The sequence below is a fragment of the Haplochromis burtoni genome, unplaced genomic scaffold, assembly GCF_018398535.1.
Source record: "Haplochromis burtoni strain Fernald_Lab_line unplaced genomic scaffold, NCSU_Asbu1 Contig_248, whole genome shotgun sequence".
Classification (NCBI taxonomy): Eukaryota; Metazoa; Chordata; class Actinopteri; order Cichliformes; family Cichlidae; genus Haplochromis; species Haplochromis burtoni.
The window spans coordinates 654,507-681,916 of NW_024582609.1; the positions used below are offsets into that span (position 1 = coordinate 654,507).

The following is a 27,410-nucleotide window of genomic DNA, read 5'->3' on the forward strand; positions in this document are numbered from 1 at the left end:
TGTTCGGTTCATTAAGGGTCTTAAGCTTCACTGGCGTGACTGTCCAGGTGATACATGCTGAGGGAAACTAGAACATAGAAGGATAACTGCAATGCATGGTTACAGTACATATAATACATATAATCTAGGAATAGGCCTGAGCAGAGGCCCAAATGTTTCCAGCTTTTTGTTGCAAACCTGTTGCATTTCATTCTACTTGGTAACAGATGACTGGAGGCGATAACCAGCCCTCAGACACTCTGAGGGCTTAAGATTATTACCTTGTATGGAAGGTGTTATCAAAATGAGAAGTTCTATGTCTGTTTATAGCTATTAAAGATGTACAAGATGTACCATTAACTGTGACTAATGTCTGGAACCTATTTTAATCTGTCATTGACGCCATGGGGGGGCGTGTACCCCACTGCTTTATAAGTATCCACAACATATATTTTGGTCAGAAGACATATGTTGATGTTTTCTCCGGGCTGTTAATAAACTCAACGTTTGATTGCACTTTTCTGGGGCCTCCGTGGTTTGTGACACTGCTCTACATTGATCGATTTCGCGACAATAGTCATCTAAAATAAATAATAATAGTAATAATAATAATAATAATAAGTAAATAAACTCCAAGATACACTATTTTAAATTAGAAACAAAAAATATTTTCAACTGACTGGGTTTTTGTGTGTTAATATGATCATTAACATATTATTTTAAATGCTATTAAAAAGAGAGTGCCTTGGAGTAATTTGCTTTTTGGCTCATCCATATAACAAACAGATCAGTTTCTGCATTGATGACGCATCTATCTATCAGTTCATCCATCTGTTCATGCCTCTGCAATTCACAAGAATTTCTGCTCCTCCTAGAGCAGAGGTCAGCAACCACATATGGCTCTTTAGTGGGTAAAGAGCCACATGCAGACCCACTGGTTAGGGTTAACCTGACCCTATTAATACATATACTATATGTGTGTATGTAATATCCTCTCCCAGTTACGCCCATCATCCACCCGTTGGTCTCCCATTACATCGTTCCTGACACCTGTGTGTGTCTGTTGTTTTGTAGACGGAGCTATATAATATTTAAGAAAGGAATATATAATTGTGCTTTATGTTTTTCATAGCACTTCTCGAAAAAGACTCCTGCCATTAGAACTGGTCCTGTTACATTTCAGATGCATTATTTATCGATGTGTTCCAAGCATTTTTTCATATCCATACCTTTTTTAATATGAATATTATTTACGCTTTAAAGATGAGAGCTGTTCTTACTGAAGAAAATTGAAGTTGGAGGTTGAAAACAAGCGGCATTTTTAAATTAGAAGCGAAATTTAAATTCAAGTTGCTTGAGTTGAGCGCTTTTACTAGTCCTTAAGGACCCCAAAGTGCTTTACATATCCAGTCATCCACCCATTCACACACTGGTGATGGCAAGCTACATTGTAGCCACAGCCACCCTGGGGCGCACTGACAGAGGCGAGGCTGCCGGACACTGGCGCCACCGGGCCCTCTGACCACCACCAGTAGGCAACGGGTGAAGTGTCTTGCCCAAGGACACAACGACCGAGAATGTCCAAGCCGGGGCTCGAACCGGCAGCCTTCCGATTACGAGGCGAACTCCCAACTCTTGAGCCACGATCAACAGGCACACCATGACTTGGATGGTTGGAGGAATTTTTTTCTATGGCTTTGCGTTCAGGAACTGATCCTCCTGAGAACGGAGGTAGAAAAATATTTTTCAGTAAAAATATCTTTCTTTAATTTTTTTGTGATATGTGCGTCCACCACAGAGGACATACATGAACAGGCTGGGTCTCAGCACGATATCACACAGACTTCAAAACCCTGACATGAGCCTTTAAGTTTTCATTTAGCGCCACCTTCAGGAAAAGTTATTGCGGCACAATGCATTCTTGTATGTACAAATATCAAATCATGCATATAATTATGAAACACACTAGTCACTGAAAAGTACTTCATAAAACATATTTAATAACAAAGTGATGTGTTCCCACACTAAATAAGATAACAGCTGCATTTACACACATTTATTCAGATCATCAGTATCGTTGTTTTTCCAACTAACATCACATTGGATCTCCTCATCTCACTGAGAGTCTTCTACAGGTCGGTGGGCCAGTTGTTGTAGACAGATGGACACATGTACTGTTTCAGCAGCAGATTCACTTTCTCCGTGTCTGCTCCCACCGCACTGTGAACAAACACGGCATAAAAAACATGCTGACACGTGCGGATAAAAACACAAAGAGCCATTAATGAAGAAAAAATAAACTCTCTAATGATGTCTGCTGAACTAAAACCTTCAGTTATATTACTTTATAGTAGCAGCACACCTTAACTATCTCCAGTTTTATATATTAGTATGCATCTAATTTTACATCCCAATGTTTTATTAAGAACAACGCTTCCAATTCATTCAAACCATGTCATACACTTTACTCTGCTACACCATAGTGCTTTTAATATGAAAATACTACAGGAAGTGTGAAATTTCACTCAAAACGTTCATCTTGCCACTAAGTTGAAAATCCAACCAGGTAGATTGTGAAAAACAAAAACCCAAACACTTTATTTCATAGTTTTTTGCGAATTCTACTCAGCTGTTTTCTTCCATTGCTGATTAACTGTAGTCAATGAAACTCAGCATTTCACAATAAAAGCCAGTCAGGGAAAGACTGTGTCAGTAAAAGATCCGAACGTTAATTGAATTGGAAGTGAGGTGACATTAATACCTGAATGAAAACAGTGTTACAGAAGAACGACAGCAGAGCACTGCGTGCAACACAAACTTGTTGTTGGAATTTGTGCTGTGGAGAATTATTCAGTGCTCATATTACTTCAAACTGTTCCTGTTTCTGCCTTTATTTGTTCGTCTCTTCTATGCTTACTACTTTTATTTGAGACCTATCTTTAAAAAGTTGGAGATAACTCTTGTCTGATTTTGATGCATAAAAAGCGAAAAGTCAGCTTAGAGGGACTGCTGTGTATGGAGTCACAAGTTTTTCCATCGTTAGTGTTAGAATATGTTTCACTGTTCTTATAATGTGCCTGTCACATGTCGCACCTCTTCTTTATGCCTTGCATGCGGCGCAGAAAAGCACAGATTGAGGTGTGTTTGGCTTTAGAGCGCAGAAACTCTGAGTATCTGTTTGAGAACTCGATGTCTCCCAGCTGCCTCCTGCGGTCTAGACCTGAAGACATCAGCTGCCTGAAACACAATCACATTAACATTCATCTCAGTTTTATGTTTACCTGTATATGATTTTGAATGTGCACAATTTTATCTACAATAAAAAGGAAATGCATCACTTATTACACAAATACTGTTGACGCTTTTTGTACAGTGGAAAAAAGATGTTAGAGCTGACACTGATGCTCCTCGTCCACTTAAAGTAGCCCAATGCTAATGGAAGACAGTTGTGAGAATCATGTCAGTGAGCTATACAATAAGCTGAAACTCATTGCAAAAATGGCTCCAAAAAGTAGAGTAACAGCAGCAACGGTTAGGTCTTATTGCAAAATCTCACTCTGTGTATATGAGATCCAATCCCACATTTAAGTGAAGAATCACTTTTAATGTAAACTCACCTGAGTCTGGCCTCAAGCAGAGCATCTGCAGAATTTGCTGACAGAGACCATGGTGCGTTCAGGGGTCTGATTTGAGTCAGGAATTCTTCCACTTCATCCTGGTCCCTGAGGTTACATGAAAGGAAGATGAACATTTGAAGAACATTTCTGAACTCTGTTGAGGAATCATAAATCTTTGTATAATAATTATAATTATTATCTTATAATTTCAGATTATTGAATTTTAGCAAAATCTGAAAAATTTGTTTGGGGATGGAACGTTACCTGACAGGAAGGGATGTGATGAGGTGGAGGAAGGAAAACAGCAGGAAAACCTGAGTGACGCTGATGGATGGCATCATGAAGATGGTAAAGATGATAATCTCCTTAGAAGGCAAGCAAATGATTCAGACTTTCTTCAGTAAACTTAGGTTTGTTTAACAAAGTTCTCCTTGTGACCTGCGTCTCATCCAACACATCTGGAACAAACTACAATATCACCGGACCAAAATAATCCTGATTCAGAGCAAATTAACTGTTTATTTCTTTCTTCATACCATCCTCTCGTTCTTTCTTTCTGAAATCTAACTTCTTTTAAAATATTCTTTCAGTGTATGTCTCAGACAGCAACAATGTTTAAAACATGCCTGTTGATTACTGCTTTTATTTACATGCGCAGTGGAAATAACTGGATGGATAAAACAGGAATATAAATGCAAGTCTTGTTGAAAAGTGGGTACTTACAGGATAGGTACTATGGACAAAACTGAAATTTAGGAAAAACTGACAATCCTCTCCAGTAACACCTTCAATTAACCAACACATCTTTGCGTGCAAGAATATCATATGTCAAAATGTTCAAATTGAGACAAAACAAAACTGCTTTAAAATGCTGCTTTATCAAAAACAATGATGTCTCTTTGAGCTTTGTGGTGAGCGAGAAGCTAAACAGGCATCGCTGTTTCAAACAAAACAGGAAAGCTAAGAAATCATTTGTGGCTAAGATGGTCCGCATGATCAAAACAAGGCAAGACAATGAAATTACAAAGGAAACAAATCAAATGCAGTGACTGTTACTTCTGTAAAGAAAATCCAACTTAAACTGCATTAGATCTATATTTAGGTCTGGCTCAGCATTAATAGATCTCTTTCTTTGCACTTCCAAAAGGAAAGCTTAAATGAACACACTCAGTACAGTCAATGCCCTTTGAGACTCACCTGCACTGATCCTGCTGAAATCAACCCCGCAGACTGATGTCGAGCTCCGCACCACATCCTTTTGTACCTCCTCAGGTATCGACCTCTGCCAGACTTCACTCTGATTTTACAGTTCTGATTATTTATTCTGTCAACAGATTAAGTTTGCAGTCGGATTTTCCAGCTGCGGGTTGGCTTGTTGACATCCTGAAATGTTAATGATATGGGATCGACCATCCTTAATGAGCTTTAATCACCTGTGAGAGCTGCATCCTGTTTGCTCACATGAAATTAGCAACACGTCATTGCTGAGTATTGATCGGCAAACACGCACATTTCAATCTTTTTTATTATTGGGATTTGTGCTTCTGTTTGCTTCAGAGACAACTAGTAATTAAGACTTACTCCAATAACAATGTACAAACATTCTTGTTGTTGCCCATCTTGAAGAGCAGTGACATCATGCCCGGGCCTCTGGTCGATTAATGCTTCTGTAAATCTGAGCTTTTGGAGTTTTTTTTATTCATAGTTAAATGCATTAAATTTGAGATGGGAAGTAGAGGCCTCTCTCTTCTGGAACCCTTTACGTTTAGGCTTAAAACATTTCTTTTTGATAAAGCTTTTATTCAGGAGTGAATCATGTTCTGCATACTAATGTACTCCTATCATCATTATGCTGAGCCTTAGCTACTGGAAATCATTTACTAGTGTCAATCTTAGGTCACCAGCTGGAAGTGGCCCGGCAAACAATCAGACCCACTCCTCGTAACTGTGAGAATTACAGATTTATTTGAAAATAAATTGCAATGACTCTTTTCCTTATCTGTCCATAGGGTGTTACAAATACATAATAAGAATAGCAGAAACATCGAAAAGCTAGAAAGTCAAGTATGTTGCTGTTCATGGAAACCTCTTAAAAATCAATAAGGAGAAAAGTGGACCGAGTGTAGATTTTATTCCATGAAAATGGATAATATCCTATTTGTTCACAGAGGTAAATGGGAGGCCTCTGTGCTTGGTGTGGTCACAGAACATTTCAGTGCTCAAGGAATATAATATTAAGTGACACTATGAGACAAATCATGGCAGAATGCTTTTCGCCATGATTTGTCTTATTGTTTTCTTATTTATGGGGCAAAAGGCATATAGGTACTTTACACTCCATTGTTAAAGTCCTGTGATGCTTAGCTACTGTTCACATGAATTAATAGCATGCTGTCTTCATGTTAGTCTGTACATTTGGTCTGGATCTGACACTACAGACAAGATAAAGGCACATAAAACTTCCTTTCATTGCTGAAATAATAGAAAAGGCTGTTTGGACACAAGCAAAGAAGGCACTGGAGAAGCACAATATTCTTGCCAACTTTCAGTCGGCTTTTAGAAAGTTACACTCTGTCCTTAAAGTTTCACCATTTCAATCATATGGTAGGGATATCTGGATCTGTCCTAAAATGGTTCACCTCATTTTTTGGCAGAACACTTTTGATTTCAGTGAGAAAATTTTGGTGAGATGTAACTGAATTTTCATGTGGTCAGATCGGTTTTAAGCCCCTTGTTATTCTCAGTATATATTCTGCCATTAGGCCTTATCATTAGTCATTTTAAAATTATTTCCTATCATCTGTGTGCAGATTATATCTAACTGTACATTTCTTTTAAAATTTGTGAATTGGAAAAATGATCTGTTCTAATGGACTGGGCAATCAATGGTTGGATGCCAAACAATTGTCTGCAGCTGAACACATACAAGACTGAGTATTTAATTCTTGCTTGAGAGAGTATTAAGCCCCAAATTATACAACATCTAGGTCCCTTCTCCAGCTACTGTTTGGAATCTTGGGTTAATTTTTGATGAGTCTGTGTTTTTTGATGCTCATACCAAGTCTTTGACCCGCTCCTGCTTTTTTTCGTTTAAGAAAGATCACTAAACTCAGGACTGTTGTCTCCAAAGTTAAATTGGAAATGCTTGTTCATCCTTCATCTTCTCTAGATTAGATTCTTGTAATGCTCTTTACTTGTCTGTCAAAGGCTCCTTTATCCTTCCAGGACCTGACGTCCACATATGTGGGTATCACATTTTGGGCTGTCTAGACCAAAATACTAATTTTTCTCTACATGGGCCTGATATCCACTTACGAGGACATTATACTGCCACAGTTCTATTGAAATTTAAAACGAACGTCCTCTTATGTGGCTCTCATTTATCTCAGAAACAAAAATCAGGCAAAAAAAAGAAAATCAGGTAATTCTTTGTTTTTATATTCATCGGAGCCCAAATAGCAAGGAGAAATTGAGGAGATTAAATCACCTTCAACCACCAATGTACCTGTGGCTTCTTTTAAAATATACCTGAAAACTCATATTTAGACAGGCATTTGAGTAATGTTCTTGTGTAATATGATGTTTTTGTCTATATATTAATTCCCTGTAAATCACTTTGCAACAGATTCCTGGCTTAAAAAGTGCTACACAAATACATTTTACGTACCATTATGAACAAAACAGTTTCATAATATTTCACATAGAATAGCCATACTATTTTTTTTTTTTTTATTTGGTTGCAATATTAGAGTAATGCGTTGCTCAAAAACACAGGGATGCTTTTTTTCAGGTTAACTATGGGTGACTGGCTCTACACACACAGGTTGTGCTGACCCTGACAGCACACTCTCCTCTACACGTCTATATGATCAGCCATGTTAATTCTGATTTGTTTCCTAGAGGCCGAGACAAACTGCATAACTCTGAACATGAAGTGTTGAAAATATTTTATTTGTTGATAATGCAACAGCTACAGCAGAAGGTATAAGTTACAGCTCAGATTACAGCTAGAGGTCGACTGATTCACCAGATCAAACTAGTGTTCAGTGTCAGATTGAACTACAGTGTTGGAGATTATATTAATCCCTGTAAGCAGGAGAGCCTTTAAATGAAACAGTGCTTCACATAACTGGAACAGGGCTGGTTAAAAGAATGCTCAAAATAGACTCAGTGATATGAAAAGAATGGACACTTAGCTTTTATACACTATTAATCAGAAAAGTAAATAAGACTAATAAGTGCTAAAAATACTGCTTGCAGTTCATTCTACATGTTTAACAACACTATGACATGGTTACATCTGCCTCTATAGATTCAAATATAATCACGTTCTCTGGAACTCCCAGTTACATCACCATTTTATTTTTCTTTGCAACATGTTGGTCACTGTGGCATCATGCAACTATTACATGACATGTAAATGAATTTTAAGCTTTTAATAGTATTAAATGACAGACACAAAGAAAAACATGCACTGATGACCTGATGTCTTCATCAAAGGCATCAACAAAAAAGAAAGAAATGCAACACATGTATTCCAGATAGATACTTGTGAAATCTATCTGCACCAACAATGCATCCTCCACTACTGGTTTGTTGATGAGGGTCAGAGGTTTCACACACAGCTTCTTGACCCCATTCAGGTACTTTTTTTTTTTTTTTTTTTAAATGCACTGATTGTATTCACAACTGTCTTTGTGCATACCCCACTAGGCCCAAATTAGCAAGTGTAAGTACTACTAAGTCGACAGATAAAGTCCTATGATTACAGATTCAGTGCTCACTACCTAACCAAGCCTTTCTGGAGTGATTTCTCTCACTGTGTTTGCAGTGTAATCCAGCATTGTGCTAGGTTGGACAGTTTTGCTACATTGCTCATTAAAAACTATGCTTGCAAGACTAGCTACTATGGCTGGCGTGTTAGCAGTAAGCTCAGCGGCTATAGTATCAATCCAGTACTTTCAATTAATGAAAACAAGCAAATTAATTTACCAATTTCTACTTTGACTAATAAATAAAGCTATAATTATGGAACACATTTTAATAGTTGGCTAAATGCAAATATATATTTGTTTCGGTCATCAGTCGACCTCTGTGGATAAGTTTTAATGTATTTGGTTGGTGGCTTTTTTAAGGGGGTGTTACAGCAGAGTGACTATTGATTTATACAACTTTAAAAGCTAAATCAGCATGTGAAAGGCAGCTCAGCTGAAGGTCTTCAGAGGTCTATTTAATTCCAGTTAACACAGGCCTGTCCTTATAACCCAGTTTACCAGCTTTCCTAAATCATGGATGTTATTCCATGTATTTTGGTTGGTTTCAAAGGTTGTGGTGCTCTGAAGACATCTGGCCTGAGTTACATCTATCACAGACACAGACAAACTGCTACATCAGTGAACCCCTGCTGGTATTCGGTCCGATTAACAAGAATAAATCTGAAAGCTGATTGGTAGGTGTTGCAGTTTGTCATCAGCTGCTACTGGTTCCCTTCTCCATCAGTTTGAGTCCAGCTCAACATGGGTGGAAAGGAAACGGGTGCACTGGTAAACATACAAACACCATCTACAGTCTGAGATTCCAGTGCTGATGCTCATCTTCCTTTCTCTGTTAAATTTCCAAATTACTGATTCAAACAGTTTTTCTCTGGGATGATCATGATGATTCAATACAATAATAACAGAAATATGTCTATATAAGAATTAGGCAGACCTCTCTTGAAACCTCACAAAGAATTTCACCATGAAGATGGCTAACATAACAGTTAAGGCTGCTACATTTCTTCATTTTCTACATCGATTAATCTTGTGCACACAGTGAGCAGTGGCTACAGAGGCCTTTGGGCTACGACATGCTCAGCGATGTTTGCTGAAGGTTTCTAGAAATGAAAGAGACTGGTGTGTGAATGTTCTCTCTTTGTGGCCAAATTGAACTTTACAAAGACGTTTTCTTCAACAGAGCCACAGTTTTGAAAAACAAAACCATTTCTCACAGTAAGTAGAGCATTTAACCACAATTTTATTTACCAAGAAAACTCAAGTATGTGTGGATTAAACACTTACAGCCTTCCTTTTCTTTAGGGAAAGCTTTTGTTGCAGTGTTTCCCTAACCTTTTCACCTGCGATGCTGTGAAAGAAGACTCTTAACGAAATACCCCTTTGCCAGTATTCCAAAGATTGTGCGTTTCTATTAGGCAGTGTCTAACAGCATTTCAGATTTTTCTTAGGCATAAATTCTGTCTGGAATTATTTCATGTTCCTGCACTTCAGGAACAGAAGTTTTTACAGAGCAGATTTCATCTGTGACATTGACTAGTAATGCTGACATCAGAGCTTTAGCATATCATCTAAAGCAGGGTTGCAACAGCTCATACACACTTTAAACTAACTGAACCCATAGAGTTGAGCACAGGGTGCTTAGGTAGTATAGAAATGGGAGTTTGGCCTTCATAGAGCCTCTCACAGGTTAAACGCAGCACCTAAGATGAGTCCGACCTTCATACAATATCAATACGGGACTCCAGTAATGCTGTTGTGACTTTCAATTGGAACATACTACAGAGAGTATTGCAGGAGATTAATCCCTGTAGCTTTGGACTATGTGTTTCATCCACATGACATTGTTTTTTAGCTGTCTGCATCGTTTTGGCCATTTAATGTCTCACTGTGAGGAAGAGTTTTGAAAAAAACAAAACAAAAAAACCCAACATAAAACAAACAAAAAACTGCAATGGCTATAAAATGTTTTTTTGATTTTTGGAAGGTTCAGATGACCATCTTGAGATTTTGATGAAGCAATATTAACTTGACAAAAGAATTCAAAACGATGCTTTACTACAGAAAAACTGATTTTACAGCTACAGCTTGAGCTCACATATCACAGACATTACAGATTATTGTACAGTTAGTGTGTAAAACTGCTGTTAAAGCATCATGTTTTTTTCTTTCTTTGTGTCTGTACTCAGACTGAGTTGCATATTCAGCAGAAATGGAAGATAAAAAGGATTTATTTGTGCGCTGCTCAGTTTACCCAGCCATGACCAGCTTGACTGAAATGAGACTGAAAAGTATCTTTGAGATTTTTTTTTCTTATTTTCTGAGAATTAAAAAAGAGTGAAAAAATGATTGCAAAGCTACGACTGAGCTCGAGTCTCACAGAAAAAAGTAAGGAACCAAAGAGACAACTCTGATGGACTTGTTTGAGAAGCTGAATGCGTCCCATTGCAGTGAACGCTGTGATTGATAGATGAAAAGTTGGAGCTGTGGAAACAAGTCTCATCAGAATTATTTTCTGTAAATACTCACCCAATTTCCTTCAACCTTTAATGAATGAGCTAAAACCCCTAATGATCAGATGACTCTGGGAATGATTGTAGGGTGTCTGGCATGTAACAGTTAATTCCGAACATCTGAAACTGAGAAAGAAGACCATAACAAGAGCAAGATATTGGAACACTTGTGACAGATCAAAATCAAAGCCCACATGTTTGAACAGTTTAACTAGCTTAAGAGTTGGAGCTTTGACTGAAAACGATTAGGAACAGTACCCATGACTGGTCAAAACAGATAGAAGATGGAAACAAGACTGGACAACGATTTGTCACAAAACAAACACCAATAATGATAAAACAAGTTAGCATTACTTGTGATTAACACATGTTTCAGCATCAAAGGTGAAGCTGAACACATATCAATCATAACAAGTCCAGATTAAAAAAAACAAGTCAGTGAGAGAGTCAAATCTGAGTTGATAAGTAAAACAATGAGACAAACAACAAAGAAAGAATGAAATCAAATCAAAACAAGTCTGAGTTAAGAGAAAATAAGACTGGCATAGTGGGTCAGGACCTCACTATCGCAGGACTCAAGAACTACAGGACAATTTAGGCTGTGCAGACATGGACAAGTTCATTGTTTGAGTTTTGGTTTCTTTGGTTTTGAGTTCACTCTAAAACTGTGCAAGTCTCAGCTTCAAGCCTGAGTTCAATATTAAATAAATTTGGTACCAAACACCCAACAACCATTCCAAACAAACACCAACAGTCATCTAGCAAAAAATCCAAAATCTGAGGTTGATGTTTTACTTTCTGCATCTAGAGTTTCATCAGTTTTAGCATCACTTCCCACCTGTGAGGAAATCACCTTAAATCCTCAGACCTGGAAAGTAAAATTTCATTTCTGACTACGCTGATGACATTTGTTGAGTAACAATGTAACTTAGCCAGTTGAGTTTTCAAGTGAAAGATGTGATGAGCATCACATGATGGAGGTGGTAGCAGTGCTTTAGGTGGCGGCCATAATCAGATGGCTCCAATGCCTGGGGACAGACTGGTGGAGATCTATATTGCACAGGGGTTGGAGAGATCCTCAAACACTGGCAGTTCTTCAATCCCTCGAGCAAACAGCTTGATCAACTGGCCGTGCACTCTGAGAAAACAGCAGAAGTTGTTTTTAAAGAGAAAACTTAAACCAAGTTTTGATATTTGTAAGGAAGAAGATCCCACAGGGTCGTCATACCTGACGTCAATGGCTGTGTGGGTCAGGATCTCGCCATCGCAGTTCCAGCTGCTGTAGGCGGGTGCACAGCCACAAGCTGGGTGGTCTTTGCAGATCTGGCTGAAGATCTGCCGTTTGCTATTCTCATGCAAGTCCAACTCCAGGTCCGAGTCGCTTTGGCAGTGACGTGGCATGAAACGAAAACGCCTCACTCGATGGACCTCAATGAAGGTAAGGTCAAACTGATTGAGAGAAATAAGTATTTAGTTGTGGACCAAAATGTCCAAAGAATATCAATAAAAACATGGTTTTTTGTTTTTGTTTTAATTTAGACTGGAAATATACCTGGTCATCTTTGCTGGTGTGTCGTAGGAGGTGTCTAAGGAAGTTGAAACGGGAACATTTTCGGACGAGGATGAGGTCTGTGGTGCCGTCAGCCAGGTGGGCAGCAGGCGAGAGGCCTTTAGGGCTGCGAGGACAAGCACAGCTCATGCTGGCAGCGTTTATAGCGAGGAACTTTCCTCGAATCGTCCTCCACTCGCCACTACTCTCTGGATGAAAAGAAAACAGACAGATTTGACTTTACTTGTTACTGCTGCCAAAACAGTTTTCACTCTGTGCCAAAAGTTTGCACATTATTCATTATAAACATACAAAACAAAACAAAAAGTTCCATTCACTACATTCAGTCCGATCTTTCTCACATAATGAATTTACTGCAGGTTGCATCACTACAGTTGTGCTCAGGAGTTTACACACACTTTGGGATTAATGGTTTCTTTGAACTGTTCTTTTTCCAACCTTAAATAACTAAAAAAAAAAAAAAAAAAAGGATTAAATGCACAAGGTTAAATTTATTTGGAATTTTCTTTTGTTTACACAGGCTCAAATATATACATACACTTACTAAAATCTTTGCATCTATTATCTAAATCTATTAACTTCTTATTAGTGATTATGATTGACTACAACTGGTAGTTTCTGTCACAGCTCTCAGAACAATGGGCACTCGGTGAAGATCGAGAGGTTCAGGTTTAAAGTTTAGGCTCAGTGAATTTGCTGTGAACAAGAGCCAAAATAAACTTGGAGAACCTTGAAGTCAACTTGGACAATAACTTCTCAAAGTGTTCAGAAATAATATGTTGGTATTAGGTTTGGTATTGGTATGGAATTCAATAAAAACTAGAAAAACAAAGCCAGCTGATGTCTACCAAGACTACAGAACAGCCATGGGTGGATGGACACGGTTTTATCATTTTTCAGGAAGTGTTACATATTTGTCTTTAATTCACAAATATAAATATTTTCTGAGATTTAACAAGAAAGAAACATGACAAAGCCAGACGAGGAGATTTAGGAATGGAGTAATGTTCAGTGAGTAAGACCATTAGAAACTGTTTTTGGACTGACCAGAGTCTGATGCTTCATCCATCTCATACTTCTCGCTTCTCTCTGAATTTAGCTGTCCATTGTGCTGACAAATTACACACCTGGAGATTTACAGAGAAACCAGCGTTACTTAAATGATGCAATGAACAAGGACTTTAATGAGAAGCCATTTTACATTTAACCTCAGAAGGTTATCACTTTAATTTATATGACTGCGTTTGGTTGCAACATAAACCAAACGCTTCAGCTGCAAAACTGAAAGTCAGATAGCCAAAGAGTTAATAAACTAGAATAGGATTTATAAAATGTTTTGGTTGTAACTGAGGTCACAGGTTTATGATCAGCTCTAAAATTCCAATAAATTCAAAAGAGTATTTATATATTTAAAGAAAAAAGGGAAACAAGTTGATACATGTTTGGATCTCTCACCCAGATCGACACCTGGTCGCGTCTCGTGGCGTTCCTATGATACCTTTGGCTGGCAGGTAGGACACTGTTCCTTCGTAGTAATGATGAGTCAGGAACATCTTCAGACCTGCAGACCATTACCAAAAAAAGAAATTCTGATGAGTAATGCACACGTGCAAGCAAATGAAAATGACTGGAAGGACTGTGGTAGGCTGATGTGACTGAGCGGTGACATAAAAACAACCTCTCTTTGCTAATATTTAGAGTACCGGGCCTCTCTGACAAATCAGACATCAATAAATTTCTCTGCTTTATCTGTAAAACATTATAGATAAAATTAAAGGATATTATATATTTTCCCACCTGAGAAGTCATATCTTGCAGGCCCCATCCATCTCTTCCTCTCGCTGTCTGATAGCACATCGCCATAAAAACCATATCCAAGCAGCGACACAGAGTATCGCAGGAACATGTTGTTGTGATGAACTGAGCACACATCCAGCGGCTGAGAGTCTCCTGCACACAGATATTAAAAAAAAAAGTTATGTTTGCCATTTTTGAAGAAAGACAAGCAGACACGTACACTGAGAATTTAAAACAAACCAAGCTGTGGTTTGTTTTACATTTTAAAATAAGTTCAGTTAAATGTATCAAATATTCTATTAAACTGTATCAAATTCTCACTTCTAATACCAATGTTTGACATTGAAGTCTACATTAACGCTTGCTTTCTCAGCAAAATAGTTAGATATTACCCCAGGAGTGTTTGTCCTTTTTTTTTTTTTTAATAGTTTCCATGTTAACATTAACTTTAGACTTCAGAAAGGTTATGTTGCTGGAATGGATATTATGACCGCTGATGTCATGGAGATGATGTGACTGACCCACAATGATGTGTAGTGCAGAGGTCACGGGGTCATTTGTGCCCACAGAAGCAAAGCAGATGCAGTCTGTGGAACCTGAAACAGACAGAAGAAACAATGAGCTGAAAGAACACAAACACCATCTGCTAACAGTTTACTAGTGTAGAACATTCCAGTGAAAAGAGGACAGTCATCACCAATTCTGATTATTTTCTTAAACCTTTACAATGTGATTTTACATTGTAAAAGCACTGCTGCTCCTGTTGTGCACACACAAACACCTGCAACCATTAATTGCCCAGGTGTGCGGTTTCACTTTTGTATCTGCACAGAGGAATAATGTCCCCCAGGTGACTCTGTGTGTATTTATAAGCACAGCAGCAGAAAACACCAAGGACACAAACCAGCACAACTGAGAAATGAGGTCACAGTGACTGCCTGTATTTATACTTACATACTTATTGGCTCTCACCTGTCATTAAAAGCTAGATTACCTCTATCACTGTCCAGGTCAGCAGCTAAAACTGTCTTTCTAAATCAGGAAGAAGTCTGGCTATTTTTCACTCGGGATGTTTTATATATAGCAACAATGCTATTTATGTCTTAAAGAGGGAAGAGCTGAGAAAATCAGTTGAAGCATTGATGTGAGGCTTTCATACAAATAATAGAAGGAAATATTATTTACAGACAAAGATAGAAAACCTTCCAAACAATTTGGTCTTTCTTTTCACGCTCTGTCTTTGTAGGTGTCTATTCTACAAGTATTGTATGTACTTTTTATTTATAGCAGTTGTTTGTGATGAAGTACCAGAGTTTGTGCTGATAAGAAGATGCTCTTCATATAGGTTAAGGACAGTTTAAAAACTAGACAAGGAGAGACCAAAGTGATTTGTTAGCTGGCAAAACAGCAGACTCCAGAGAGTTGGAGGTTTCTGGAACAATACAGCAGGCGCTAGAGTCTGTTAGTTCAATAAATAATCCCTTGAGGCTTGGAAAACCTTTACATAAGTCTTTGGTGCCAAAGAAACCATGTAATGGTTCCAACCTGCTGAAGTACACCTGTGACACAGTGCTACACCTTTAGGATGAAGTCAGAGTTACCTACATTTTTGCTGTAATCCAACACAAAAAGAAAAGCAGTGATATTTCTCTGAGTTTCAGACCTGCAGGAATGATTCCGATGCGTAGGGAGCAGGGAGATAGTGCCTCCTCTGTACTGTTTGGATCTACGCCGCAGTCGATCTGTGTTCTCCAGATCAGTCCGTGGATGATCTCACTAAACATGCCGTCCCCTCCAACGCACACCACACTAAGCAAGGGTCACAGTGAAATATTAGCATCGACAATCTCTCCGTGACCTTTTCTAAAAGATCACATGTATAAATGTTGTGTGAAAAACACACAGACATTTTCTGTGGTGCTTTTATTTCGGGAAGCTCAGGGATTTTTTACTGTCCTACATGTACAATCAGATCTATGAGCATTTGCATAACACCACCAACAGTTGATGCAGTACTTTTAGTAAACCTGCTGAATTAAAGCTGAAAGTCTGGTTGAAAATCATCATCATGTGTAATTGTCCAAAAAGTTTATGAATCTGAATTATGTTGTGCTCGACTTCTTTTTTATAGCATTTAAATAATTAATCTTCACTGTACAGGGTGAATCGCAAAGAATCTTCCTTTTTCAAAGTGGTTGCATTCTAACGCGTAATGTTACAAGGTGCGGGTTTGTGAGTTTCAGGTGGTTGCTGGTAGGCAGAATAACAACAGCAATGGCTGCAGTGACTCCAGGTATGCTCACAAAACTGTGGGACGAGTTTGACAATTGCTTGGACATATGCCAAGTATCTGGAGGACTACAATCTTGTTTTGTATGTAAACTATTAAAAACCCTTACTTCAAGCTTCTTTGTCCAGTCTTTTGAAATCTGATGATTGTTTTTGACACACTCTGTAGCTTATGGGTGAACTTCTATTATGGACAAACAAAACTCACCCATCAAATTTCTTCAACTCTGCCTCCATCTTCAAGTGATCTCTGGCGTGATTGGCGTACTCTGTCACTATGACAACAAACACACAGATTCTCAGTGTGTTACATGTATAATTCTGACACAGGAAGTTGGAGACTGGGTGGTGAGTGATTTGGACGTACCAATAACACTGGTGGCGATTCCAGCCTGTGTGAACAGGGGGGCAACTTTCTGCTCGTAGATCCGTTTTCCTTGACGCTTCCCACCATATGGATTTATGTAAACCAGCAGATGTTTTGGTCTGCTGGCTGTTGACACAAATAACAACAACAACAACAGCAACTATGTCACAAATAGTTTGTGGAAGCGGCATGAGTTATTCAGACAGAGTGGGTTTTTGTAAAATCATACTGTTACTGGCGAGCTGCTCTCTGATGCTGCTGACCCAGTGCTGACACACCGCCTCATCCGAACAAGTGAAGGTGACTTCAGCACACCGCCAGCGGTGCTGCCGACACCTCTCCACGTACAACACTAAAACAGATACAAGTAAAAAAAAAAAAAAACTTATTTAATAATCAGCCATCTTTGATTGCCAAGGTGCTAGAGTGCAGATCATGCAGTGTTTGGATTACCTGTGAAGGCCTGCCTGCAGTCCTTTCCCTCTCTTTCTCTGATCTTTTTCCAGCTGCCATCGTCTCTTTGTCTGCTGCCATTCTCCTCCTCTTCCTCTCTGACAGAGATGATCTCTGACACTGGGACACTGTGACAGACACCTGAACAACACACACATGCACACAAAGCAGTTAGTGTCGCCAACCAGCAGCCAGCTCTCAAATTTCAGAGCCTTCTGGCAGCATGTGAAGGCACCACCAGGGGTATTGTTGCTTTTGGCCTTATTTTCTAGAATGAGGTCATGATGATGTGAAACAAGTCCACATATTTAGAGTGATGCAGCAAGTTTAGCAATACTCGAGTGTGACATGACCCACATATTGGCATTGTCATCTTTCGGATTCACTTTTGACTCACTTATCTGTATCTGCAGCTCACATCACAATCACTCTTCTGCTATTCTGTCTCCACATGAAGGAACCTACGGCACATTTTCATCTTAAAATGGTTTTAATCTTAATTCTGACTTCATGAATAACAAATAAGACTGAGTGAGACCTTGGCTCCATTTCAAACACTACTGTATCACTGGGCTGTGATCATTTCCACAAACATTCAATTCATTTTCAATAATAATCATCATGAACTCCAACACAAAGCTTTGTAAAAATCCCTGTTTACTATATTTATATTTTATTTACAAAACACACACAAAAAAAACAACAACACCAAAATCAGCTTTTCACCATTTCAAAACAGCATTATAGCCAGAAGTAGCATATTTTTAAAAATACATTCATAAACTTTAAATATCAGAGGTGTCATCAAGATCTGTGACTTTGCCAATAACAAAAATAAAAATAAAAAATTAGACCTGATTTAAATTCCCCCCTCAGGGTCAGCTCCTTGTGCATCTCAGGACTGATTCCATTGTTACTGACTTTTTTTTATATTCACTCCGTGGAAGTCCTATTGTGACAATTTTCTATGTTTGATGAAGTTATAGGGAGCCACATCTTCATGTTGAGTGAAGACTGTGTTGGTGAATAACAATTCTGAAACCAAAGCTGGAGCTGTTAATTGGAAATACTTTATCAGGAGAAGAACCACACTCCATGCACTTCTCCTCTGGTCATATTTCTCCTTCTGTTGGTCAACCTCTGCCAAAGGAATGAGGAGCCATTGATAATTCTTAATGAGGCTTTCCTCTAATCTAGTTTGTTGCTTTATTATTAACACAAATCGACCTACATCACATTTAGGATTAGGGTCCTTGCCATAGAATGTCTGGTTAAGGCATGATAATTTAGAGAAAGCTGAATATTAAAAAAAAACAAAAACCTCCTTTTTTGCTATTCATGCCATTTAAAGAAATACCCAGGTGTTAACCAAAAGTGTGTTTTAAATATCAAGGGATGATTGGTGTTTGGAAGAACTGTTACACTGCTGCTACTGTGATCACTAAATGTTTTCCCTCAAATGCCTCGGGACTTTAAAACTGAACCCCGCATCGAGAGGGGAGCAGCCATGGTGAATGGTGGTTCTCCTTCTGGTCTCATTTCTCACCTGATCCACGATCTGCTGACTTTGAGAGTGTGTGTATTATTCCACTGAAAACTAACTTTTGGAGGGTGGGCTGCAGTCACCCTCCAAAACTTTGCTCATCGGTGATGATTCATGATGAGAAAAACACGGTCAGTTTGACACAGAAGTTGATGTTAGCTTGGTAATAAATGAGAAATACGTACACACACTCCAGCAATTCAGAACAGGACTTCCATGGAGCACTGGAAGCAATCCAGAAAAGGACAAGGAGATGATGTTTAATGAGACAGTGGCTAAATTTAGTTCAGTTAAGGTTTTCCTTGTTATGAGCAGAATCACAATACTTTTTGTTTTCACCATGTACTTTTGATCTATACTATACTGCCAAAAGTATTCGATCTTCTGCCTTCACACACAATAGGATTTGAGTGACTACCCACACTTAATCCATAAGGTTTAATATATTGTTGAGCCACCCTTTGCAGTTATCACAGCTTCAACTCTTCTCATAAAAGCTTTCTGCAAATTTTATGAGTGGGTTCGTGTGAATTTTTGACCATTCTTCCAGAAACAACTTTGTTATGTCAGACACTGATATCGGACGAGAAGGCCTGGCTCAGTCTCCATTCTAATTCCTCCCAAAAGACACTGCAAAAAGATCTCTGCACACTATGCATCCCAGCATCAGCTAACCCCGCTCTGTGAGTTTGTGTTACCAGTACTTTGTAGCTGAGGTGCTGTCATTCCCAATCACTTCCAATTTGTTATAACACCACTAAAAATTGATTGTTGAATATTTAGTAGAGATGAAATTTCACGACTGGACTTATTGCATAGTTGGTATCCTATCACAGTACTACGTTGGAATTCACTGAGCTCCTGTGAGCGACCCATTCTTTCAGATGTTTGTAGAAGCACTCTGTATGCCTAGGAGCTTGATTTTATACACCTGTGGTTATGGAAGTGATTGGAACACTTGAATTTGATGAGTTGGATGGGTGATGAATACTTTTGGAAATATAGTGCATGTCTTCATTTTACTCTAAGAAAGAAAAAGAGGAATATCATACTATTCCTCTACATAACACTTGACCAAAGAGTGTTTTCTTGAAGCCAGGAGCATGTTTATCTCCCATATAAAGAAACTTAAGCAAACTACAGTAGGTCAGCTAAATTAGTGGAACTACAAAGCCAAACTACACATCGAACACTGACACAAGAGCTACAGGGAGGGCAACATGTTTCTGTTGGATCTGTTATTAATGAACAGACTGAACACAGCATTAAACTGACACGTTGTACTCCTAAACATGTGGTTTATTCCAAAACATGACTTCTGACGGAACAGGTTATTTCATGAAATTGAGACTATTTAATGACTCTAACTATAGTAATGTTAGGTTAGGAGGTTGCTTTGTTTTTATTTTTCATCATTTTGGAATAAAACCACTTATTTAAATTGGAACAACACAAACAGACCTCACACTTCAGCCATCAAACCCAGAAACATGTCCTAACAGCAGAACCACTAAACCTCCACACAATGGGGTGGAGGTGGCCCACTGCATTGTGGGAACTAAATCTCCTACCTGGATCAGGTCGACGAGGAAACAAAGGAACACAAAATCCTGCAGGAAAACCATACAGGTAACACTGTAATTAGCAGATAGAGAGTAAGTTAACCTAAGACAATCAGAAAAAAATGTAACTTTGGTTTCAGATCAACAAGTGCCTAAATGAATGAGGATACCAAGTCACCTTTTAACTTTATAGTCTACATGTTTTTAAATCAGCCTTCCTTTCTGGCTACTACAGGTGGGGGTGAAGAAAAATTTTTTTAAATTAAGTATTCCAGTATTTTCCACGGCAACATCACATCAATATAGGGACAATACAGAGATAAAGTTTGCATGGACTGCAAATAAAAACTGAACTTTTTAGTTACAATAACAAACTCAGCTGCTTCTTCAGTCCACCAGATGGTGCTGTCGACTTTTTCTTGTGAGGTAAACTGAAATGTGGGGTAAAGCTGGTATTGAAAGAAATCAGAAAATACCATCTGTGTCTAAATCAAAAATGGACTTGAATTGAGAATTGACAGCTCCTTACGCACCTTACCATAATGGAAGACTGATAGCCAAAGACGACAAAGCTAACATCACATGCACTTAAAGGGAAACACATCAGACACTGGAGACAATTTGAAAAAGTTACCTCCCAGTTCTTTCCACAGACAGTCTGGCTCAGAGAAGTGATGCATAAAGCTGAGGAACGTTTGAGTACAGCTGAAAGGATAGCAGCTCATCATCTCAGAGGACAACTGCTGACTGCTGTCTTACATACACAATACCTGTACACTATGTGCACGCTAGTCTACACATTTGCATTAAAAATGAATTGGAATAGACTGTAATACAAACGGTTTAGTCTGTCAGGTGCATGCAACATGACAGGTTTTAATGACACTGTCGATCAGTCTGTATGCTTCACAATGCAATACTCAGCATTAGGGCTGGGCCATATTATACCGTTCACGGTAATACCGGTATAATGTTAGGCAACGATAGGAAAATGAAATATCGCGATAGAATATGAGTAAAACGCGCATGCGCAGTGCCTTTGTTTTCATACGCACATAGCCGATTGTTGAGTGAAACAGATGAACCAGAATTGGTTTGTAAAAATGGTGCAACTTCAGTGATGTGGAACTGGTTTGGTGTTTGTCCGTCAGATACACGACAAAGCACATTTTTTTTGCAGAACATGCAAGCGGCCGTCGTTATTGTCGTATTTGTCAGACTAAGATGCTCTTAAATCTGGGAGTAATCTGGGTCCTAAACTCCTGTATGCTTCAGGTCAAACAACACTGCAGCATCACTGAGAGTTAAAAACTGTCTAAATTCTTTCATCTTTAATAAAACGATCAGCATTGCTGCTTTACCAGGTGTAACTATGAAGTTTAACTTCCAGGCATCCATGAAAACAAAAGTTATTACATTTAACGGAGTTAGAAGTTAGCAGGAAGCTAGCGGAAGTTAGCTCGCTAGTTTCGCTAGTTACCTAAGCATGATATAGCATGTTCTGACTGAGAGATTTCTGAAAAAAATTCAAACGTACAGCTCTGCTATCACTTCCAACATAAATGAAGACAGGAAACTAAACAGCAGTGACGTTTGTAGGGTTACTGAAGTTGGGCTAGCTGGTATATAATGATGTGCTACGTGATCGCTAGCGACACAGCTATGTTAGCATAACATAAACAGTGAAGCTGGAGGACGAACACTAACACTTTTCCACTTATAAAAGTTAACGTTAAGGTTCCTGATAGTTAGAGACAAATGCAATCGCATGGCAGGATGCTGTAAACGGACCAAACTTCAGTCAGGAGAACAACTGAGATAATCCATCCACAATACGAGGTTAGTCATTAATATACTGCAACAACATGGGAATAGAGCAGCTGCCAGAGAATTCAACATTAATGAATCAATGGTACAGAAGTGGAGGAAGCAAGAAGAATGAGTTTAATAAAGTTTGATTTATCTGACTGCTTTGTTTCGCTTAATGTGCCTTATAATCCCGTGCACCTTATGGTCCGAAAAATACGTACTGCACACTGCAGTTTAATGTTGCAAAGCACCTCTTTTTAACTTCAGTGGATATTATACATGGTTATGCTCAGGATATGTCAGCCCATTTCTACTGGAAATGCCTTTTGGTTAAACTTTCAGCAAGGAATTTGCATTTGCACTGTTACATTTTTATAAAGCTTTAATGTACATAAAAACCAGCTTCTTGTTTAAGTGAAAATAAATGGAAGGTTGTCTTTTTGCGCGTATTGTATATGTTCGATTATTGCGTATACGTTTCGCATTCTATATTTGAAATTTGCCAATGCCTGTCTACATCAATTTGAGTATTTGTCTCGTTCATTTAGTCGTCATATCGTTATCGCAAATTTTCAAATATATATCGTGATAAATATTTTTGGCCATATCGCCCTGCTCTACTCAGCATATTGCAAACACACAATAATCTCACAAATCATAATCAATTTTTCAGTATGTGAAGAACCCACACAAGCACTGGGAAAGAATGCAAACTCAGTGTGGAGTTTACAACTTCCTCCCGCAGTGCAAAGACATGCATGTTAATGGTGATTCTAAAATGGCTATAGGTGTGAATGGCAAACTGTCCAGGGTGGACCCGTCCTATGGGTATAAGCTGAAGTTGGATGGATGGATGGATGGCTGGAAGGCATTGTATTATGGGCTCTCTGGTGAGTCAGATCTCTACATAGAGTTCCTTCAGCCTAATTTACTCAGAGCACTTAATCTATAGGTCACACATTGTCAGGTATAAAGATGCATTTACACTATATTTCATGCCTACTCATAGATTTCTTTTTTTAAAATTCTGCCGTTCTGCTGGTATGTCTTTATGTCTATGATTAGTCATATGCTGCAAACTACCTCTTTTATGCCCACGTGCTTTTAGCTACACTGGAAAAAACCCTGGGTTGACTTACTGAGTTGATAAGAAGCTACATGTGACTGCTTAGCAGGACTGCTGATTCTAAGATGAGCGAAGCCAGATAAGGAAAAAGATATCCTGGGCATGCTGAACTTGCTTTATAATACAGGCGTTAGGGGGATATTACAAGCTACAGTTATATTCTTAATATTCACTATACTGTTCACCCATTCAGTTCTTAAATTCAAATATCTCATTGTGTACACTTTGTAAATAATGCTGCACTGTATTCAGTGTTGGGAGTAACGGAATACATGTACCGCCGTTACATATTTAAAATACAAAATATGAGTAACTGTATTCCGTTACAGTTACCGTTTAAAAAGGGTGGTATTCAGAATACAGTTACTTTGTTGAAATAAATGGATTACACGGCACGGTTTTTTCCTGTTTCATATATTAGGCTATGCTCTCTCTATTTTTGGTAATTCCACACCAGAGGAAAAACAAACAAAACGCGGCTCTAATGCCTGTGTGTCAATCTCACAGCCCATGTCACCTCTATTTGTGGCCCGCAGAATGATGCGAAGAAATATTTTTTAAAAATTATTGACAAAAATTATTTAATACAAAGGCAATAGGCAGAGTGTTACAGGCATAGCCCTAAAGAATGTAGCCTCATGGGCAGTGTAGTCCGTGCTGCAGGGAGAAGGAACTGCCGTTATGCGTCTGTGAGCGCGAGGGAGGGAGAAAAAGGAGAGTGGAAAAGTACGAGTTGTCACCAACCAGAAACGGTAGCTGGAAGCATGTAAATATAATAATAACCACTGCAGCCAAAAAGAGTGCCTGACGAGCCCAGTTGTAAGTAAGCTATTAAGACTCGACTGTACACCGTGTTCATGTTTTCCTCTGAAACAATGAGTTCCGTTGGAGCAGCCTTTCGACGCCTCTCTCTGTCTCTCACTAGCAAAGTTGGCCCAGACAACAAAGTTTAGCATTTCAACACCCCCAGCAGCAGACAGACAGAAACTAGGACACATAAAAAATTCACAACTGAAATACAAAACACATGCTGGTGTGTGTTTCAGTTTTACACGCACAGCTGTTGTCACCATGACACTGGAAACAACTGAACCCTGACCAACTCGGATGAAACAGAAGAGAAGTAACCTGCTGACAAACAAACACTGTCACGCACCTCCTGCAGTAACAGTTGGGATCATTTTAACAGGCAGTGTGAGGTGAGTCATTGATGATCCACCAGAGATGTCCAACTCTTTAGTTAAAATTTTAAAGATTCAAGTTCTTTGGTGTAAAAAGCAAAGCTTGCCTCCATGCCTCAATGTGCATTTCAACCTGTTGAAAAGTTGCATTAAAACAGGAAAAAGAAACCTTTCATCACAAAGAGGTAGAAGAAGAAGAAAAAAGGATAAATAAACCGCACATGAGAAGCGCAAACAATGGCTCCCGTGGAGAAAGTTCATCGTTTTAACGCTTGATTTTACTCCTCTATAAAGCCGTAAGCATAGACTGTCTATAAAACATGAAAATAGCCACTGTATGATGCCTGACTTAATGTTCTGTCAACCATGATATAAAAATAGTGAATGAGCTTCATAAAGTGAAGGAGCTGAGAGATATTCATCCACAGACTTCTGTACAAGTATGTTATACTTCTTCCTACTCCATTTCAGATCTAATAATTGTCATTTCATGTCATTTAGACTTTGTTTTATTTTATTTTTTGTTCTGAGCACATACGTGTGTGTATTTACATATATATTCATATTTGTAAATGCAAGTATGTGTACTTGTGTATATATTGTTTTTTTCTGTATATGTCTGAAATAAAGATACAATACAATACAATACAATACAACAAGAGTCTCCCCCTGCTGGCTATTAGAAAGTATTACGCTCACTTTTGAGATGTTGAAGCTATAGACATCTACACTCTGGAGATGAGTAAAAAAAACAAAAAAAGTGTATAAACAAACAATAGTTATGAACATTACAGTAATTTACTGCCCCCAAGTGGCAGTAAATGGCAAAAACATGTAGACTATCACACTGAAACCTTAACACAGAGTACATAGGGAGGTTAACAACAAATGCAAACCACAAATTTGGCTTATTTTGATATTTTAACTCCCAAAACAAAATAAAACTCAGGATTATGTTACGATATATTGAGGTGAATGACTGTGGTAGTCTCTACCGAGGTTTTAACTGGATTCTAACAGAGACTAAAACACTTCTGTTCACAATGATCATCTCAAATGATTCATCATTAATGTGTTCATGTATTAGACAATGTGACTGTCCACGAATAGTACATATTATCAATCTTTGTTATGTTCAATGATACAGGTTTACACTACAAAAGGTTTGCGTTAGCAGACAAATACTGTAAAACAGTCTGTCCTGACTCCATGGTATTTACATAAAGCAATGATTACATCCCTGACCGGGGCAGTGATGCATATCAGACGATTAGCAAGAGCCACCCAGCTTTACAGTTATACTGATCTGAATATGTCACTGATAATGTTAAATTAGAATTAAAGTATTAAGAAATATAAAACTATAAAACCTTTGTTTATGAAATGTTATTTTGTTTTGTTTTTTTATTTATTTGTTGTGCTCACACTGAAGGGTACATCTACATTTCAAACGACAACACAAAGATCGGGTGATCGATTCGTAATATGTTACAGTCACAAATCAACAACAGAGAAGTAATTAAGTACATGAGGTTAGCCAGTAACCTTTAACACAAACTCAGTGTGACCATGTTATTCAACACACACTGGTTCATATGTAAACCAGTTAATTTGGGACTGACGGTGTGAGAGAAATGTGAGTAGGGGGCTCGCTTTCACACCTGGAGATTTTGTACTTACTTTGAGTACTCTTTTTGATACTGCTGTGGCATTTAAGTGCAGTATCCTTCTTTAAAATCTTGTAGTGGAAACTGTTAACAAGTCTCTGTATTCGATGAACTTCCTATGTGACAATCCCATAGCTTTCAGACGAAAACTTATAAAAATGTTACAGATTTTACAGCAAAACATCAAGTAGCCAGTTCCATTCAAACATAGCATGATATGTTTTTAAGGAAGTGGACGTGTCCAAAACAGATTTAAAATAAAGTGAATGGTGCAATTGCCTTCGTCAGCTGGACACAATGGCTCACAAACAAAAGCACGTCTACTGAATAAATAAAATCACTCAACCCTCTGCTACTTGAAAAACTGTGATTTTTCATTATGTTGTTTGTGGTTAAAATATTCTAAAATTATGAGGTTTGGTGTGTTTGTTCGTCCCTGCAGCTTGCAGCCTCAGTGACCTCCACTGTCAGACTGGATGATGAGTGTTATGTAACCGGATGTATCATATCTCATATGGTCCTACAGTCCGGATACATTGTGTTCAGAGCTGAAAGTTAACTGCATGATATCCACAGGTCCAAACACTGCTGTGTGTCCCCTTTCACGTTTTCTCTGAGTTCTTTGTTTATCACACAGGATGTCGCGGTGCGCTTAAAGGCCAACAGAGAGATATATTAAGACACATAGACAAAGGCATACAGACACATTAATCACGGATCTTACTGGGTCTGAACGGGTGGTACACGGGACTAGAGGTCCGTCTCTTCCAGATGAGCAGTGACCGGCTCAGGCTTACATCGTACGCGGCATTTCTGACGCGGAGCTCCGACTGCAGCAGCAGCCTACCCGGCCTCTCCATTGGCGTTTAGCCGTCTTGCTCCGTCCTTTAGCCGGATGAGGAGGCAGCAGCACTCCGAGTACGGTTACCTTTCCCCGGCCATGTTGTCTGTGAGTTTCCCTTAGAGACCCCGAACCTCGAAAATAAGTACTTTTTTTTTTTTAAACGACGGGGATTTCTGTTACTGTATACCCATGTAACGGACTCCAAGTCGGTACAATTTTCTGGCTGATAGCGGTTTCTCACCGGATATAGGAGGGGCTTTGTGGTGCATTCAGGTGCCTTCAGAAAACCCGATCTACGTGTTTCGTAATTCAAATATTTTG

The 27,410-nt window shown here is 38.6% G+C and overlaps 1 protein-coding gene across 2 annotated transcripts; it reads right to left on the reverse strand.

The window, feature by feature from the left end:
• Positions 1–7,526: 7,526 nt before the first annotated feature.
• On the reverse strand, positions 7,527–27,349 carry LOC102306850 (ceramide kinase). 2 transcript variants are annotated; one of them, XM_005938325.3, is made up of 14 exons: positions 26,970–27,349; positions 20,472–20,510; positions 17,358–17,498; positions 17,134–17,256; positions 16,905–17,030; positions 16,746–16,812; positions 15,912–16,057; positions 14,770–14,844; positions 14,249–14,401; positions 13,907–14,012; positions 13,499–13,578; positions 12,434–12,639; positions 12,110–12,330; positions 7,527–12,019 (listed from the first exon to the last, which is right to left on the reverse strand). In XM_005938325.3, the coding sequence occupies exons 1-14, from the start codon at positions 27,103–27,105 to the stop codon at positions 11,932–11,934; spliced, it is 1,707 nt and encodes a 568-aa protein (XP_005938387.1). In that variant the 5' UTR covers positions 27,106–27,349; the 3' UTR covers positions 7,527–11,931. The 2 variants fall into 2 exon arrangements, with proteins under 2 accessions (XP_005938387.1, XP_005938388.1); XM_005938326.3 differs by lacking the exon at positions 20,472–20,510 and having other exon boundaries at positions 26,970–27,348.
• Positions 27,350–27,410: the final 61 nt, after the last annotated feature.